Source organism: Drosophila eugracilis, unplaced genomic scaffold (genome assembly GCF_018153835.1).
Source record: "Drosophila eugracilis isolate 14026-0451.02 unplaced genomic scaffold, ASM1815383v1 contig_353, whole genome shotgun sequence".
NCBI lineage: Eukaryota > Metazoa > Arthropoda > Insecta > Diptera > Drosophilidae > Drosophila > Drosophila eugracilis.
Window position 1 is genome coordinate 1,012,365 of NW_024573209.1, and position 16,055 is coordinate 1,028,419.

At 39.7% G+C, this 16,055-nt stretch overlaps 1 protein-coding gene across 1 annotated transcript; it reads left to right on the forward strand.

Annotated features, from left to right (window-relative positions):
* Positions 1–11,049: 11,049 nt before the first annotated feature.
* LOC108105792 (protein toll) lies at positions 11,050–15,304 on the forward strand. Its single transcript, XM_017212522.2, is given in 3 exon segments — positions 11,050–12,196; positions 13,184–13,760; positions 13,762–15,304. Coding segments are annotated over 3 exon segments (2,388 nt in total). The 5' UTR covers positions 11,050–11,150; the 3' UTR covers positions 14,527–15,304.
* The last annotated feature ends 751 nt before the right edge of the window (positions 15,305–16,055 follow it).

Genomic DNA, 16,055 nt, shown 5'->3' on the forward strand with positions numbered 1-16,055 from the left:
AACAAAATATATATATAAAAGGAGCCTGTGAGGTAGAGTAGTTTCAGGTATCAGTTTTTCCAAGATTTAAGTTTGGTTTAAAATGTACATTTTAATTTATACATTTAGGTAGGAGCTCTGGCTTTTTATGCACTGCAAACTACGTTGCTGGTTAGCTTTGCCATAACAATTTGCAAAACCAATTAATTTGCATTGGTAATTCGAAATTTGAATGAATATAAAATGTGAAGAAAAGTTACCCGCTGTGGATGAAGGCCTTTTTCTGGCTTCGGTTCATTGCATTCATTTTGGGCTTCTCTCCGGACTGCCTTACCCCAGGACACACCTTTTGACCGTGTCAGCAGGGTGCATGGATAAATACCTTTGCGTTCTCCGTTCTTCGTTCTTTTCCGCTTTCACTTTTACAACCAACCAACGGTACATTCCGCATTTTCCATGACACATTTTCTTCTCCTTCATTTTCTACTCTTTTATTGCATTCTTCTTGCATTTCCACTTTGCCTAAAATGTTTTGCTTTAATTAAAATTGGCTTATGACTGAGAAGGTGACTTGCGGTTGATTTTGGCTTCTGGTTTTATTTCGGTGGAGCAGTCTCGAGCGTTTCTTGTACATAAATCAGATGCCACAGCCAGACACTCACGGCACACACATCGAGGACATCGAAAACGCTTACATAATTTGTTAGGCGCGTCCAAGTCGCAGCCACTAAAAGCAATTTGCTGTTAAAGTAAATACGAAATCGTATTTCATGCCATGGCCCGACAGCCGAAAGACATATGCAAATCATTACTGTAGTCCCTACTTAAGGACCTTTTCGCTGTACATATCCGTGTATGCACTTAGTTGAAATTTGTGTTGGTTAGCCCGACTTTGGTAGTATAATTTATAGCCTAAACGTTATTCTTGGCGTTAGTTTCTAGGAAAATAATGTAGTTGCGTGTTTACAAATTAGGTTTATATTTTAATTTTATACTTATTGCACATATATACACCATAAAATTTTATTTGCCAAATTTTTAATTTCTTTTTTTGATAAATAGCCAAAGTATTTAAATTTAAAATTCAGAAAGAAATGTAGTTTATTTTTACAGCTTAGTTTTCTTAAATGTTGTTGCCTAACTTTCGGCGCCCAGCTATTTGGAAAGTTTGCTTTCTGATTTAATTTTTAATGAACTGTACTTGGAACGTCTATTACGATTAAGAATACTTTCGATTTGAGCTGGTTGTTTTGCTGGTGCTGTCGCTCTCTTCCTACACTGCCAAAACTCACTGCCCAAGGCCGGAAACGGAAGTGTGCACATTGAAGAATGGCGCAAGGCGAAGACGCCAAGATCTTGAATGCGGTGAATGGGCCAAAGTAAGTAGTTGGCCTAGGGAATGTTGCCAACTTGCACAGGGCACAGAAAAGGCCACTTAAATACCTGCAAAAGTTTTTCGCGCTTCCGCCGGAAATTGCCGAGGGCGGGAATGGCAAGCAAAAAATAAGAAATAAAAGAGAGAGTTTGCAGTTTGCAGTTGATGGCTTTGTGGCTAAGTGTGTGTTCCATATCAAATCTTCTTCAAATGCACAGCGAGACAGCCAGGAAATGCTGAAGGAAATTCGTTTTCTTTTGAGACACGCGCAAAGAGGGGAAGATTTGGCTGGTAAAAACAAAAAAAAAAACAACAAACATAAGAAAGTACAGTAGAAAGGCCTTTGAGCGCCTGCTGCAAATATTGCACAAGTGCTTGCCACTCGTCGTGCTGCACAAATACAGTAAGCAAAACAGCAGCAACATCAGCAGCTCAGCGGGTGAAAAACAAAAGCAAAGGCAAAAGCAAGCTCGTTAAAATTACAAATAGAAGGCAAGTGGCAGAAAAGTGCGCTCAAGGACGCGTTGGCGTCTCCTGGCCCGTCCGCCACCCATCACCCGCCAGACCGCCAACCACCGCCCACCGCCTCCTTTTCTAATCTTCACATTGTGTGGCAGTCATGCGAAGCATTCAGGCAAGACGAGGCTGCATTTTGAACTTACTCGTATACTCAGAAACTTGCACCTCAATTACGAAATGTTATGCTTTCGCCCAAAACTGGAGTCCTGCATGCCCCATCGTCATACGCCCCTGATCCTGATTCTGAATCTGATTCTGGAGGGCGTGGCATGCGTGTTTACCCTTGCATTAGGCAGCACACAAAGTTTTCGTTTTGGGTAACTACCTTTTTGCCCGCTCTTGTTTGAACTGTTGCATTTCTGGTTTAGTTTGTTGATATGGTTTCTGGTTGGCATTTGAAGGTCACTCCTGCCACTGACAGGGCCTCATGGGGCGGTGGCAATTGGTTGTGTTTCTCCGGCAAGACCAATTTGAAAGTCAAGTCAGCTTTCGAATACCATCTAGCCAAGTCCGAGCCACGCAAGAGCCAAGAAAAAGTCAAATGTAAATTTACAGATATGGCAAAAAACTTGCCCGCTTACTGCGAACGTAAAGAAAAATGAAAGCAAGGCAGATCGATATGCCAAAAGAATTTAAAGCAGTTTTCTTAATAAAAGAATTGTGTTCCTGTAAAGTCTCAATTTAATCAACATTTAATTATTGATCTATCCAAAAATCGGTGAAATATTACTAGTTATTGAGATAAAGCTTAGGTTTTTCTTAATGTCAGCATTGGTTGACTAACAAATCAAAAGATATTGCTAATATATGTTTCAGCGATTTGATTAAAACTTTACAAATACCAATTACCTTTTAAAAGTTTTAAATTGAAAGCCTTGCAACTTCTGTGCCTTCACCACCACCGATAATTGTAGCCAACTTTTGTATTACTTCAGAACAAATTCCGCTGGCAATTCGCTCAATTAGGCAGCAAATTAACTGCAGCCAAACCACAAGACCCAACACCCATCGATCCCATTGGATCCAAGTTTTGGCTTGCCCCCAATCCGACCAGCAGACGCCGGGGATTTATGTCGACAAATTATGCACATTTATTTCAGCATAAAACCGAACGGCAAATTATGCAGTCGTAGTCGCAGGATAAACCCCAAGTCCCAACCCCAACCCGAATCCGATTGCGAATCCGGATCCGAAATGGAGCCAGAAGCGAGAATCGAGTGCAGCGAGGCCAAAGAGCACATAATAAACTTATAATGCGTGACAGGATGCGTGTCAGCGAGTGCAAAGTGGTGCCGAACCCGGTCGAGCCCTGCCGAAAGCCGTAAGTGGTTGCGCCTCATTTAGCACCCCATGCATCTTTGTTTCGCCGGCTCTTTGCCACACCACAACGGATTTATGTGCATTGCATTTTTATTCAAATTTAATTGATATTTGTTTATGGCTATAATAACAATGTTTCCGATAATTTAATGGCAATGCGTATACTCGACTACTCATCATAGAGGGATTTATGGACCATGGACACTTGGTACTGCTGAAATGTCATTCCAAATGGCCTTCCATCGAGTGGCGTCAACTTGGCTTCAAAATAATAGGAAATTCTTGAAATAAAGTGAAATTGATTTCACCAGTTGATAGTTTTGCAATGCTCTGGAGTCAGTCGAGTCAAAATGTGAAGTGAAGTATGATTATTATTTCTAAATTCTGTACATATTTTATGTCCTAATAAAACATGCCTACTAAAAATACCAAATTCAAAAGCTTGGAAACATATTTAACCACCTTTTATTCCCAAGTAGAAACAGAAGCAATTATTTACACTTTTATAAGAAGCACACAAGGAAAATCAGAGTTCACTTCAAACAAAAAGCTTTAACCTCTGCCAACAGTAGTATTTGCTTCATTACACATGTCATAAAAAATACGATTGTTAAATTAAATGCCACCTCATGTGACATGTCTCTTTGGTTAATTGAGTTGTAAACAAAGCAAATATTCGAATACAACACCTTGTACCCTCGTGTGATTTAATCATTATCGCATGTTTTAAGAGTTTATATTGTTGGTGTTGCCGGCGATGTTGCTGATGCGGCAGATAAGACATGCATAACATATATGGCGGGGAACTGGGGCTCCGGGGCGCCTCTCGAATGACATAATCGATGCTGCAGTTTCCGCACTCCGGAGTCCGGACAGAATGGGTCCGGGACATTTAAGATGGAGCTGTGGTTAGGTGGATGTAGATGTCGATGTATTGCTGCTCCTGACGGGCTGCTTCCTGTTATGACGATACGACACACAAGCTGATGCCTGCTGAGTGGCTGGCAGTTTCTACCCATTATAAAACAGAGCATGTTATGGGATGCCTTTGCTTCCGCTGCCTGCACGGCAAAAGTTCGTAATTAGGCAGTCGGGTGTGTGAGCGGCGAGAGAAACAAAATTAAAGCTGCAAAGTTTCGCCATGTAGCAGCTAATTGCATTTGGAGTTGATGCTGCCATAGACGCTGCAGATGATAATGCTAATTATAATGATTAGGCTGACGTTGATTAGCTTTTAGTTGGCGACTCTCATATTGAAAGTGTTGGCAAACTTATTGTTCTTATTTATTGCCCAAAAGTTTCTATGCCTAACGAAATAAACTTTGGAAATAAGGGGAATGACAGTTAAGTTGTTCCTAATTATAATTATAATTAAAGCTAATGAATAGAAATGTGTTTAAGAATTCTTAAGATGTTTGACAACAACATACATTCTCCCCGCACATACTCTGTTGCCACTCTTCACAGTTGAAAAAGTATTTAAACAGAATTAATTTGACCTTAATTGAATCAAATTAAACAATTATAAGCTGAAAACATGAGTAATTTTGATTACATATATACAGAGCTGATTATAATCGAGTCTTTTAATTATAAATCATTGAGTGGAATTACGTGGTCATTTGGAAGTTTCACCACAGGATCATTAGTCCGACTTCCGTTTCTTAAAAACAGGAAAGAAAAATAGTAGAAGAGATTTATTTCCTGCATTTTGGTGACTAATTTTGAATTACTGCAGCTGAAAATCAGTAAGATAGGCAATTCCCATGCCCAACAAAACGGCGGGGGAAAAGTCAAATGTGAAATTCTGGCAATGAAAATTTTGCGGTTCGCTGAATCGAATGATGCTGCAGCTAAACTGCATAAATTGAAGCATTTTGCGGAGCGCACCTTTTCATCACGTCTCATTAATTTCCACTGGCATTCCAAGTGCATTTTCCGTGTGCCATGTGGGCGTGGCCCTGTGTGTAAGTGGGCGGGTGCTTATAATTTATTGTATGTTTACTTTACACTCGAGCGCATGCGGAATGTGGAATGCGGACTGGGTGACGGGCTGCAGGATGGCCCACGCACCGATTTTTCCTCCAACTTTTGCTCTGGCTTATGCAAATAAAAGTGCATAAAGATGCAGATGACTGAAAGCTGCACACACACACACACACACACACCCACACATCTGAAAGTTTGCATATTTTATGCGCTGCAGTTGTTTTGGGCAACGGACAAAAAGTAATCTTTACTTGAGAAGGCAACTTCACGTCGGTGCACAGTGGGCCTACAACTACGGCCTTAAAAGATTAAATTTCAAGCGTCCAAATAAAACAAAAATGGATTTAAGTATCACAAAAAATGGAATACTATTTCTTGGATATTTTAGATACCCTCTCAAGTAGAATATATATTTAAATATTAGTTCAAATTTTTTAGCCCAATAAATTGACTGATAAACTATCTTATATAAGCGTCTTATCTTCTCAAACACTGGCCAACAAACGTACCTGATAAATGTTCTAAAGAACAAATTTATTATAACTTTGTGAGCGGAGAATGACTGCTCCACGGCATTGCTAAATTTATTAGTGCAACACAGATGGAGAAGTTTAAACTATAACTTAAACTATATTTATGTTTTTCCTGGGTTAAACACTCCTCTAAAACTTCTCCTCCAACTGCACTTGCATTAATTAGCCCCTGTTGGCCATTGTCATGAACATCCGGAGAGTGTTTCCATCTTCACGTAGCCGGAGTCGTGTCTTGCTGCAGACGGAACTGGACCAATGCTTAAGCACAATATTATTATTATTACTTTCTGCCTGTCGAATTTTAAGCAAAAAGTTTATCCTTCGGATGAACGAAAAAGAAGAGGAGCTTGTCCATGCAGTTGTTTAAATTTGGCCCAAAAATGGGAAAGAAAGGAACCCCTCGACGTGAACGGGGAAAGTAAAGAGCTGCTGGCGAGGATGGAGAACTCAACAGCCAAGCACTTGAAAAAGTTGAACCCATCTCTATCTTTCTATCTCGGTCTCATCTTCGGGGCGCCACAGGTAGAGGAGAGCGCCATTCACATAGATACAAAGATACAAATGTGTATGTAAAATGTATATGTGTATATATATAGCGAATAAAAAAATGTAGAGCTGCCGCTGTGCGCTGTTTGCTGAACTCAACTTGCAACTTTGTTGCCCTGGCATTTTGTACTTTTTTGCTATTTTTATACCTGCTACTCGAAGGGGCAAGGGTATATTGGGTTTATAAATGAGAGAATAAAACAAATTTCTAGTCTACACAAATAGGTACATAGGTGCTCTAATGGTTTTTTAAGGTTCCAATGTGAAGAGGTTGCAATGTCTTTTAAAAACATATTACTCATATTATTAGATCAACTTTAAAAATTGAAATATTTTTAGTACTCGATCTGAACCTTTAAAAGTATTTTGATTACTATTATATATTCTTAAAAAAAATGCTAGGTATCTAATAGTCGGTTTCTTTGAATAATTTCCTTTTAATTTTTTACACCTCTTCCTTCGCCCAGTTTTCTGTCGAATTTGTTGCTGCTGCCTCTGTTGCAGTTGGATTTTTCAGTATTTTGGCGTAGTTGCTTCATGCCCCGATGCATTCGAACACTTACGATGTCGCATGGCCTGCATCTGGATCCAAAAATAAAAAGAGAAAGCTGACATGCAACATGGCAGGGGATATAAGGGGGTTATACGGAGATGGTGTGCCTCTGCATCTGCTTAATTTCTTTGGAAACTTACAGAAAGTTTCGATACCTCGAACATTTTCGTTGTTTAATTTGCTACCAAAAAGCTTTCACTTTTCCCCTGTGAATTTCGTCTTTCTCTCTAGGGTCTTTCTTCTATTTTAGTTTGATTTTAAATCTTTATAAGGCTATTTGTTAAGAGGTATACCTCAAACGAAACTCAAACGAAGAACGTTTTGCAAGATTATTGCCGCATTTGCCAAAATGCCACAGAAGCGTTTAATGTAGCGAACAAATTACAAAATGCAATCCTGCCAAAGAAACAGAAAAAGAGACCAAAAGAAGATGCTGAGAAAGACTAAGACAAAAGACCACATATACGGCTGACAATAATGTTGACGACGTTTTCTGCTGTTGCACACAACAATGGAGCAGCAGCCAACAAACTGGAACGACAATCGCCAACGGGCCAACACACACATGGATGCATTCCCGCCTTTGGCGTTTTCCAACCAGTTAGTTGGAGCAACACCTACCACAAAGGGGACGGCCTCACCAAAAATGATTATAAAGAAAATGTTGGGAAAAACTAAGAAAAAAAAAACTAAAACAAAAACAAAAACCGGACGTGCCACGGTCACCATTTGTTGCGGCATTTTGACAATTTTGCCATTTAATGTGGCGCAAGCAGTATCTGGTGGGGATGTAGATGTAGATGCGGATGGCAGGAAGATGCTTGCAGAAAGCCATGACTCGCGCATGCAGGGAATGTGAATGCAGCTGTGGCAGACGTGGCGTATACATAATGCGCAGCCCTAAGACACAATGAGAAATGATCTGTTTGTCAGGGTGATCTTAAAAACAAGAGATGGTTTTAATATGAAAAGTAAACATTATTTATGTTTATAAAAATGATAAATTGGAGATAGTATAGGTACTATATGTTTATTTTTTGCTTATCAAAGCTAATTGATTTTTGTGGTTATTCATTTAATTTAAGAATTGAATCTGCTAAATGTTTAATTTTTCAAGCGACAACAATGCCAATTTAGAATAGAAACATTATAGTAACACAGAAAATCTGCTAAGCTTGGCAAATTTTCGCCTCAGCATCGAGAGAACTGATTTTCACTTTTCACTCGATTCCCTTTTTGCATTTTCTATTACCACCCCGACGTTCTAGACTTAAGTGCAAGCTTTGTTGTGCTTTGCACTAAGTTGCTAGTAACAAAACAAATTGTATTTTCCCAGTTGTTTGCTGCTCTGCCACTCACACCCACAAATAATGCGTATACGCAACGTTGCACATTTCGGTGAGGAGAAAAGACTGAATCTAAGGATGCCTTACAGCAAAACCCAAAACTGTATTGATTTGTTGCTAATAGTTGATCTTGTTCAACATTCTTATTCTGTTCCATTTCTAAGATTTTTTTACATTTGCGGATGGGATTTGATTTGATTTTTCAAGTACACACTAGCACACAGAGTTACCGACATACAAAAGCCACTCATCTGCGGAATGGAAGAGGAAAATGTATTTGCGGTTGGAGAACTGCAAGGGAAGCACATTTTGGATGTTTATGCTGCTGCTGTTCGCTTATTTATCCAGATAGAGCTCAGCTGTTGTCATGGTTCTGTGTGTATTTTGATTTAATTTGCAATGCGCTACTCAAAATGCATTTCCTTTTTGGCATGCAATTTGCCAAATGTCAAATAGGTTTTGGGCCAATCTGAGCTGTATGTTGGCAGCCAACACAACACACTGGCCATGGCTAACATTTGACAGAAGATTTTGAATCCTACTTCTGCCATTCTCAAAAACATAAATTTAACCAACTGGACCCGTTTGTGGGTATGACGTTAATTTGGTGTTGACATTTATGAGATGTGACCCTTTAAAAGCTGCCAAGCTTCCAGCTCTGATTGATGAGATTGCTTAGCACGTCGTCTCATTACCATTTGCAAAACAAGTCCGGCCTGTAGTTTCAGGAACCAAAAAGTCAAGCGTCCTTTGTTCCCCACTGGCATTTACCACCCAGCCAGATTGGTGTTCCAACGGAGGCCAGATGGACAGATGCACATGCATAGATAGCCCGCATTTCGGCCATGGGAGAAGAGTGTTTGGAGAGAGATAATCGGATTTCATTTGATCACTTTGCCATTCGTTAGAGGGAAATTAGAAGGCAATTTGGTTTGTGTTGAATGTAATAATGCTATTTTGATCAAACATTTGAAAACATAATCTATTTGTTCCTACAAACAGTATTAATTCACGAAATTGGTTTAATTTGCATAATTTATTTAAAATTAATACCATATTTATATTAAAAGAGTAGTATTGTATAATTATGTATGTTTTTTAACTTTGACTTCATTTTTATTAAATCCAACTTTAAAGAGCTGAAAATTTAACGTTTCCACCGGAAAACTGTGTTTTCCATTACTAGCCAAAGAACGTTAGGGTCGGTCACACAAAAAGGTGAGCCACGCTGCCTATGCGTTTTGCGAGCCACAGTGCGTATGCGTAATACGTATGCCACTACCGAGGGAACCCTTTTGCCATCGTTTGTGTAATTGGGCGTGTAATTGTGTTTGCCTTTTCACATTTAGCCAGGCCCGAAAAGGTCACTTTTGATGTGTGTGTCCTATAACGATGCTGCACTGCATGAGCAGGCCGAGTTCACCCAATTAAAATGTCGCTCAAAACTTTGGCCCCCAAATGTCCCTGTAGGGAGCGAAAAACTGTTAATTGAGTTTCTGGCCGCCAACGCGAAATGAATTATGAGAAACTTATAATGAAGACGGCTCAACTTGAGCGCAGCAAGTTTGGCAACTCGACAATGTGCCAAAAGTCCATAATGACTGGCTGTCCTTGGCGCGTTCAAGGCCATCCATCGGCGCAGCCATTTAAGTGATTGACTTGGCCCAGCACGGCCCTTATTTATTTTTAGAGTGTCTAGCCCACTCTCTTCTGGTTCACCCAGATGTCGAGGCTCGATAAGCTCCAGCGTGGCATGCCACACACCTGTCAGGATGTGTCAGGATATGTTCCATGCGTGACAGTTCAAGGCGCGGCTTAGGGCGAAATATTGGCTCCGCTCATCGAATATTCATGGCGGGCCCCTTTTTTAATGGATGAAAAACAGTTTAATTCCCATAAGTTATTTATTCTTTGGTTTAAAACCATCCACCACTATGACTGTACATGAATTTATTTAACGTTTTTGAGTGGAAACCATATAAAACGATAATGCCACTGATTAAAGGAGAGATTACTTTTTTAATATGTTGTTAATCAGATCTTATTGGCTATACACCGCGGGAATACCTTACAAAAAGTATTCGTGTTAAATTAAAAATATCCTAAAACTATGCCACTAAGATAGAAGAACTGTTGTGTGACTCCCAAATTATTTCGTGTCCGTTGACTCATAATGTGTGTTTTTACGAACGTGCAAACACTTGAAAGTTACCGCTCAATGTTGTCAGTAAGAAAAACAAAAAAATATATAAACACTTCTTATCGACGGACTGCGAAACTCAGACATGAGCGTACCATTAACATTATGACATTTGGGCATAAATAAATTCCGCAAGATAGCCAAAAGCTGCGGTATTAAAAATCGTTATCGTTGAAGTAAAATGTCTTGGAAATCAAGATGAATGTCGAATTAGTTGTATTTAAATGATTCATGTTGCGAAAATCACGTTCTTTATAGGTGCCATAAATCTATGATAATAAATGGATCAATAGAGAAGGAATTTTGTGGCATTAAAATATAACATATCGCACTTTTTAAGTAAATGAAATAGTTTTACTGAATTTTTTTGAAAGAAGTATATTCGCAAATTTGTTAATTTTATTTTCGACCAATCTATTTCACAATTATCCTTGAACTTTGCGACCCATCATTAAGATATCATCGAGGGTGAAAATCGTTAAGAGATTGCCTCTTGCCATCTCTAATTTGATAAAGGCGCCTCACATGGCTCCCATGTCAACGGGGCTCTCAGCTCCGATAGTGACTGTGATAAGAAACCACAAAAAAACGAAAACCGTCTGCGGGCCTAGCAAATTGGCCTGATAACGTAGTTGGCTGGCAGGGACTCCAAACAGCTGTGATTTAGTCATAGCCGGAGCTTTGCCGTGTTCACATATCCGCGCCGCAATTTTTGTTCTTTGCAGAAGCCAAGCCAAAATAATCTTAAATAATAAATGCCATAAAACGGGCCAAGTGAAGTGTCCGCGACATGTTGAGCTATTTGCTGGTAGTGTGGCTTTTTTTTGCCCTATCACAGCACCTCGGTGCCCTGGGCCAGATCATACCACTGCCCACTTTTTGTGTTGACCATAGTCCGCAGTGCAATTGTGCCGCCGAGGCGAATGTGGTTCGGTTCCACTGTCCGGATGAGTATGCCATGCTTTTGGAGGTCTCCGAACCGGGAGCATCGCTGTACATGAGCTACTACGCATCAGCTAAGTTAACCTGGCTGCCGCGATTCAATATCAGTTATTTGGTGAAGATCGAGTTCGACGCCTATTGCTTCTGGCCGGAAACATTTCTCGGTGATTTACTAGAGACCATTGGTGTTCAAAATGTTTCGAAAATCATATTCCGGGATCGCACCGCGGAGACGGTAGCCACAAGGGATGTACTCAACACCTCCGATGGATATATGGAATCATCTGTTCCCGGAAACATTACATCTTGGCACTTTGGTGCTGTGCCTGGACTGCAGAAGTTCAAGTTTTATAGCAATGTGGCGGAGTTGCAAGAATCGATATTCTATGGATTCGACAGTCTTAACGATCTTTTGCTCAATGTGAATGTGACGACTCTGCCAGGCAATATGCTTTCCACGGTCAATGGAACCCTAAAAACGCTGACCATCGAAAGTCCGGGTATAGTGTCTTTCGGAAACTCCTTGCTTAGTGAACTGCAGCAACTGCGGAACTTGAGCCTTGTCCTAACGGATCCATTTCGCGTTCGCGATAAGCAGCTGCAGCCGCACTTTTTTGGAGCCATGAATAACCTGATCGAGGTGCGGTTGGCATCCGCCACGAGTAGTGTAAATCGGGGAATGTTCAAGGGCACTAACAAGTTACAGTTGATCAAAATGAATGGAAACGATGATCTGACTGGGCTACCCGCGGAAATATTCTTGGATCAGGGAAATCTTAAGGTTCTAGATCTGTCCTGCAACGCGATCTCCACTCTGGATAACAATGTCTTCAAAGGCCTGGGAAATCTAACACTTCTGGATCTATCCAAAAATAGATTGACTGATTTATCAAGGTGGGTGAACGGGGGTTCCGTTGTTGTTTTCGCCACTTGCCTTCGCTGATTAATAGATGGCCCACCTAGCGATAGGGTCCGGGGACTCGAGAACTTCTACCCAAAGTAATTAATCGATTTCCATTGAATGGAGTCTTCTCCACCTTATCGCTGTGGTTGCGGCTGCTGCTTTTCGTTATCAGTTCTGGCACGGGCGATAGCTCAACGAGCGTTTTGTGTCTCTCCTGACAGCCAAGTGGGGTTATCGGGTCCAATCAGTCAGATATTAATTGCTAAATTATTATTGTAAGCATTTCGGCACCGAAAAGTATGCCAAACATTATTAATGACTTGATTCTTATCTAATACAGAAATATTCTACGGACAGATATTTGCATAACTCTTATGAAAATAGTACAAATCATAATGACTTTCAGGAAAATTGTTGTCTCTATATTTATATTTCATATCTTCCCAGAACTTCATTAAATTATTAAAGACTCATATTTTTTTTTCAAAAGGTATTCATCATGTATTTGCAGTCTCATTGCCTTCTGATAAGATGTGATCAAAAAAAATTAATTAGATATTTTTTTTGTGGTTAGATTGTATATATTAAGTACAAAACCCTTATCAAAGTAATACAAAAAGAACACTTTTGATTAATTTATAATTTATAGCAATATTTTATTTAGTACTGTTTCTTATCTTTATAAGAAAAAATGTTTAACTTTTTTGAAGAGCTTAAAAAGCCTTTTTCTAGACTTATTTTTCTATGAAATGTATAATAATTATTAAAATCTCATTAGTCATTTAACTGTTCTTTAATTTTCTGTAGATATTACAGGAATAGAAACTTAGAAACAAGAAAATTTCTGTATAATCAATGTAAATGTACAGCATTAGAAAACTAATCCGAAGGTGCTAGATCTCGATACCCTCCCTTGGTTCGAAATATTCCTTAATTAATTTCAAACTAACCCTTCTGAGATCTCCTCCAACCTGCAGCGCCATTTTCGCCCCGCTGACCTCTCTGACGGTTCTACGATTGAATAAAAACTCCCTGACTGCGATGTCGCCAGGGGTGTTCCAAAATGTTATCAGTCTGAACAACATTGAGATGGTGCACACCCAGTTTTATGGGGCCACGCTCCTTATGAATTATGAGGCGGTGGTGTGCACTAATGACGAGACCTGTCAATACAAGTCGGCAGATTGGCAATGCGATCCTCGCTGCATTTGCTGGGTGCAGAGAGGAATTGACAGTCTCATTGTGGATTGCCGTGGAAGCCAACTAGAAGAGCTGCCTGACTTACCCCACACCACACTCGTGAAGACCATTCTCAAGGTGGGAAACAATAGCCTCACAGCACTTCCCATGGTTAGCGAACACAGAGGCTATGCCAATGTTAGCGGGCTCCTTCTGTCTGATAACAACCTAACCACTCTGGGATCAGGTGACCAGCTGCCCGAGAATCTGACCCATCTGGATGTGAGAAGCAATCAGATCACATCGATCAGCGAAGAGTTTGTTGAGTTCCTGCAGCAAGCGAATAACACGATGACTCTATCACTCTCGGGAAATCCCGATATCCTGCGATTGTGATGCCCTATCGCTCCTGTTCTTCGTACGCACCAATCCTCAGCGAGTAGAAGATATCGGGGATGTTATTTGCACCAAGCAGAAAAAGTTCCTTCAGCAGATGGAAGCCTTCGAGCTGTGTCCCTCGTATGTCCTGCTCATTAGTTGTGTGATCGGTGGCCTGGTGATAGTCATATGCCTGATCACCGTATTCTATCTGATGTTCCAGCAGGAGGTAAAGATTTGGTTATACAACAATAACCTGTGCCTGTGGTGGGTTTCCGAAGAGGAGTTGGATAAGGACAAGACGTACGATGCCTTCATTTCTTACTCGCACAAGGATGAGGAGCTGATCAGTAAGCTTTTGCCCAAACTAGAGGGCGGTCCGCATCCATTCCGGATATGTTTACATGATCGCGATTGGTTGGTGGGTGACTGCATTCCCGAGCAGATCGTCCGTACTGTGGATGACTCAAAAAGGGTGATAATAGTATTGTCTCAGCATTTCATCGATTCGGTTTGGGCCAGAATGGAGTTCCGAATAGCCTACCAGGCAACATTGCAGGACAAGCGAAAGAGAATCATCATTATTCTCTACCGGGAACTGGAGCACATGAACGGTATCGACAGCGAATTGCGGGCTTACCTCAAGCTGAACACCTACCTCAAGTGGGGTGATCCGCTGTTCTGGAGCAAGTTGTGCTATGCGATGCCACACAATCGGAGGGTTCTAAAAGGACAAAAGAAGCACGCAGGTCCTCTTATCTGACAGTTGTTTATTTCTATAGGTATTTGGTAATATACTCAGTCAAGTCACTTCTTCTCGTGGGGTTCCCCTGGAGTTCCAATTAGAGAGCCCAAAAGGTCTTTATCTAAATGTATCTTTGTTATTTAAAAAAGTATTTATACATTTATAAGCAATATAATATATTATCTATTTTAGCATAGAATATAAGTAGGTTAAGATCATCATTTTTACTGGTTATATTTACAAATATTCAAATATTCGTTAAAAGGCAACAAATTTGTAAATGAAAAAAGTAAGTTTTATTTTCTGCCAAAAGTATTCAATCTAATTATCTATCTAATAAATAGGTAGTTAATGTCAACAAGTTGCATATCGTTTGTTTTGTTTTGCACAAATTCGATATTCTATTTGTCGATAGCTCTTAACTTTAGTTTATTGTAAAACACAGCCGGTAATTAATACAGCCATTTGCATTAATATTTGCAACATTTCATCGAAGATAAAAGCGCGTTATTGCCATTAATCAATTACCTTAATTAAAGTGTCGATAACTGATAAAAGTTGATACGAATGATTTTATGACATCTATTATGGGGAACACAAATTAATTTCTGTTATATCAATGACAAAAAAATGAAATAAATATACATACTAATTAAATAAGGAATTCCGATGAAAATTAATTAAGTTTTATAAAAGTGTCAGTAATAAGAAAATATAACAACAAGCCTTAGATATTATACATGTTAAAAACAATTTATAAGACTACAGAAAATGAGAGTAAAGAATATCAAATTAATCACTTTTAAAAAGCTTTTCATTCCTTTAAATTTTTAATTTACCAGAGGGACTAACAAAGTGGACACTGTTTGAGCCCTCGCCCAAATATCCCAGCTGGCTTAGTCTTCTTTTGATGAGTTGGTCCTTGGGAGGGAGTATTCCCTTTGTTTCCCTCAACGTATTGTGCCTGGACTGTGTCGTTTCTCGCATAAGATTTTAATTAAATTTTAAATTTGGAAAACATTCTTTAGTTATACCATTTCCTGCTGTTTGGCTGAGCGAGGCAAAGTGCCATTTAGGCTTTAAATGTTTTTAAACAGCGGGTGTGTGAGTAAGTGAATATTAATTGCTGCTCTTTCGCATGACTAAAAATTCATTTTGCCAACGCTGGAAGTTGTTATTCCGCCTTGATGTTGTTGGCAAACATCATAAGTATAAACATATGAATATGGCAATAATATTTTCAATTTGAATGGACAACGAGGGCTTTCCGTTCAATAAACTTGTTTAAATATTTATTCAGTCGCATGCTTAAAGCAGCCCTCATCGCCTCTTTATGGCCATCACTTCAAACTCTAATTATCCACTTCAGTAATTGCGATGGCCTTCATTGTTCAGTTGAGTCGAGCGGAGTGGAATCCGTACCCCAAGTATCCAAGTATCCGCCCAAAGTGGTGGTCCAAGCCAATTTTCGGCCAGAAATAAGTGAAAATATATGTAATAAAAAAAAAAAGGCAGAGAAAAGCATTTGGCCAAGTTGCTCTCTTTAC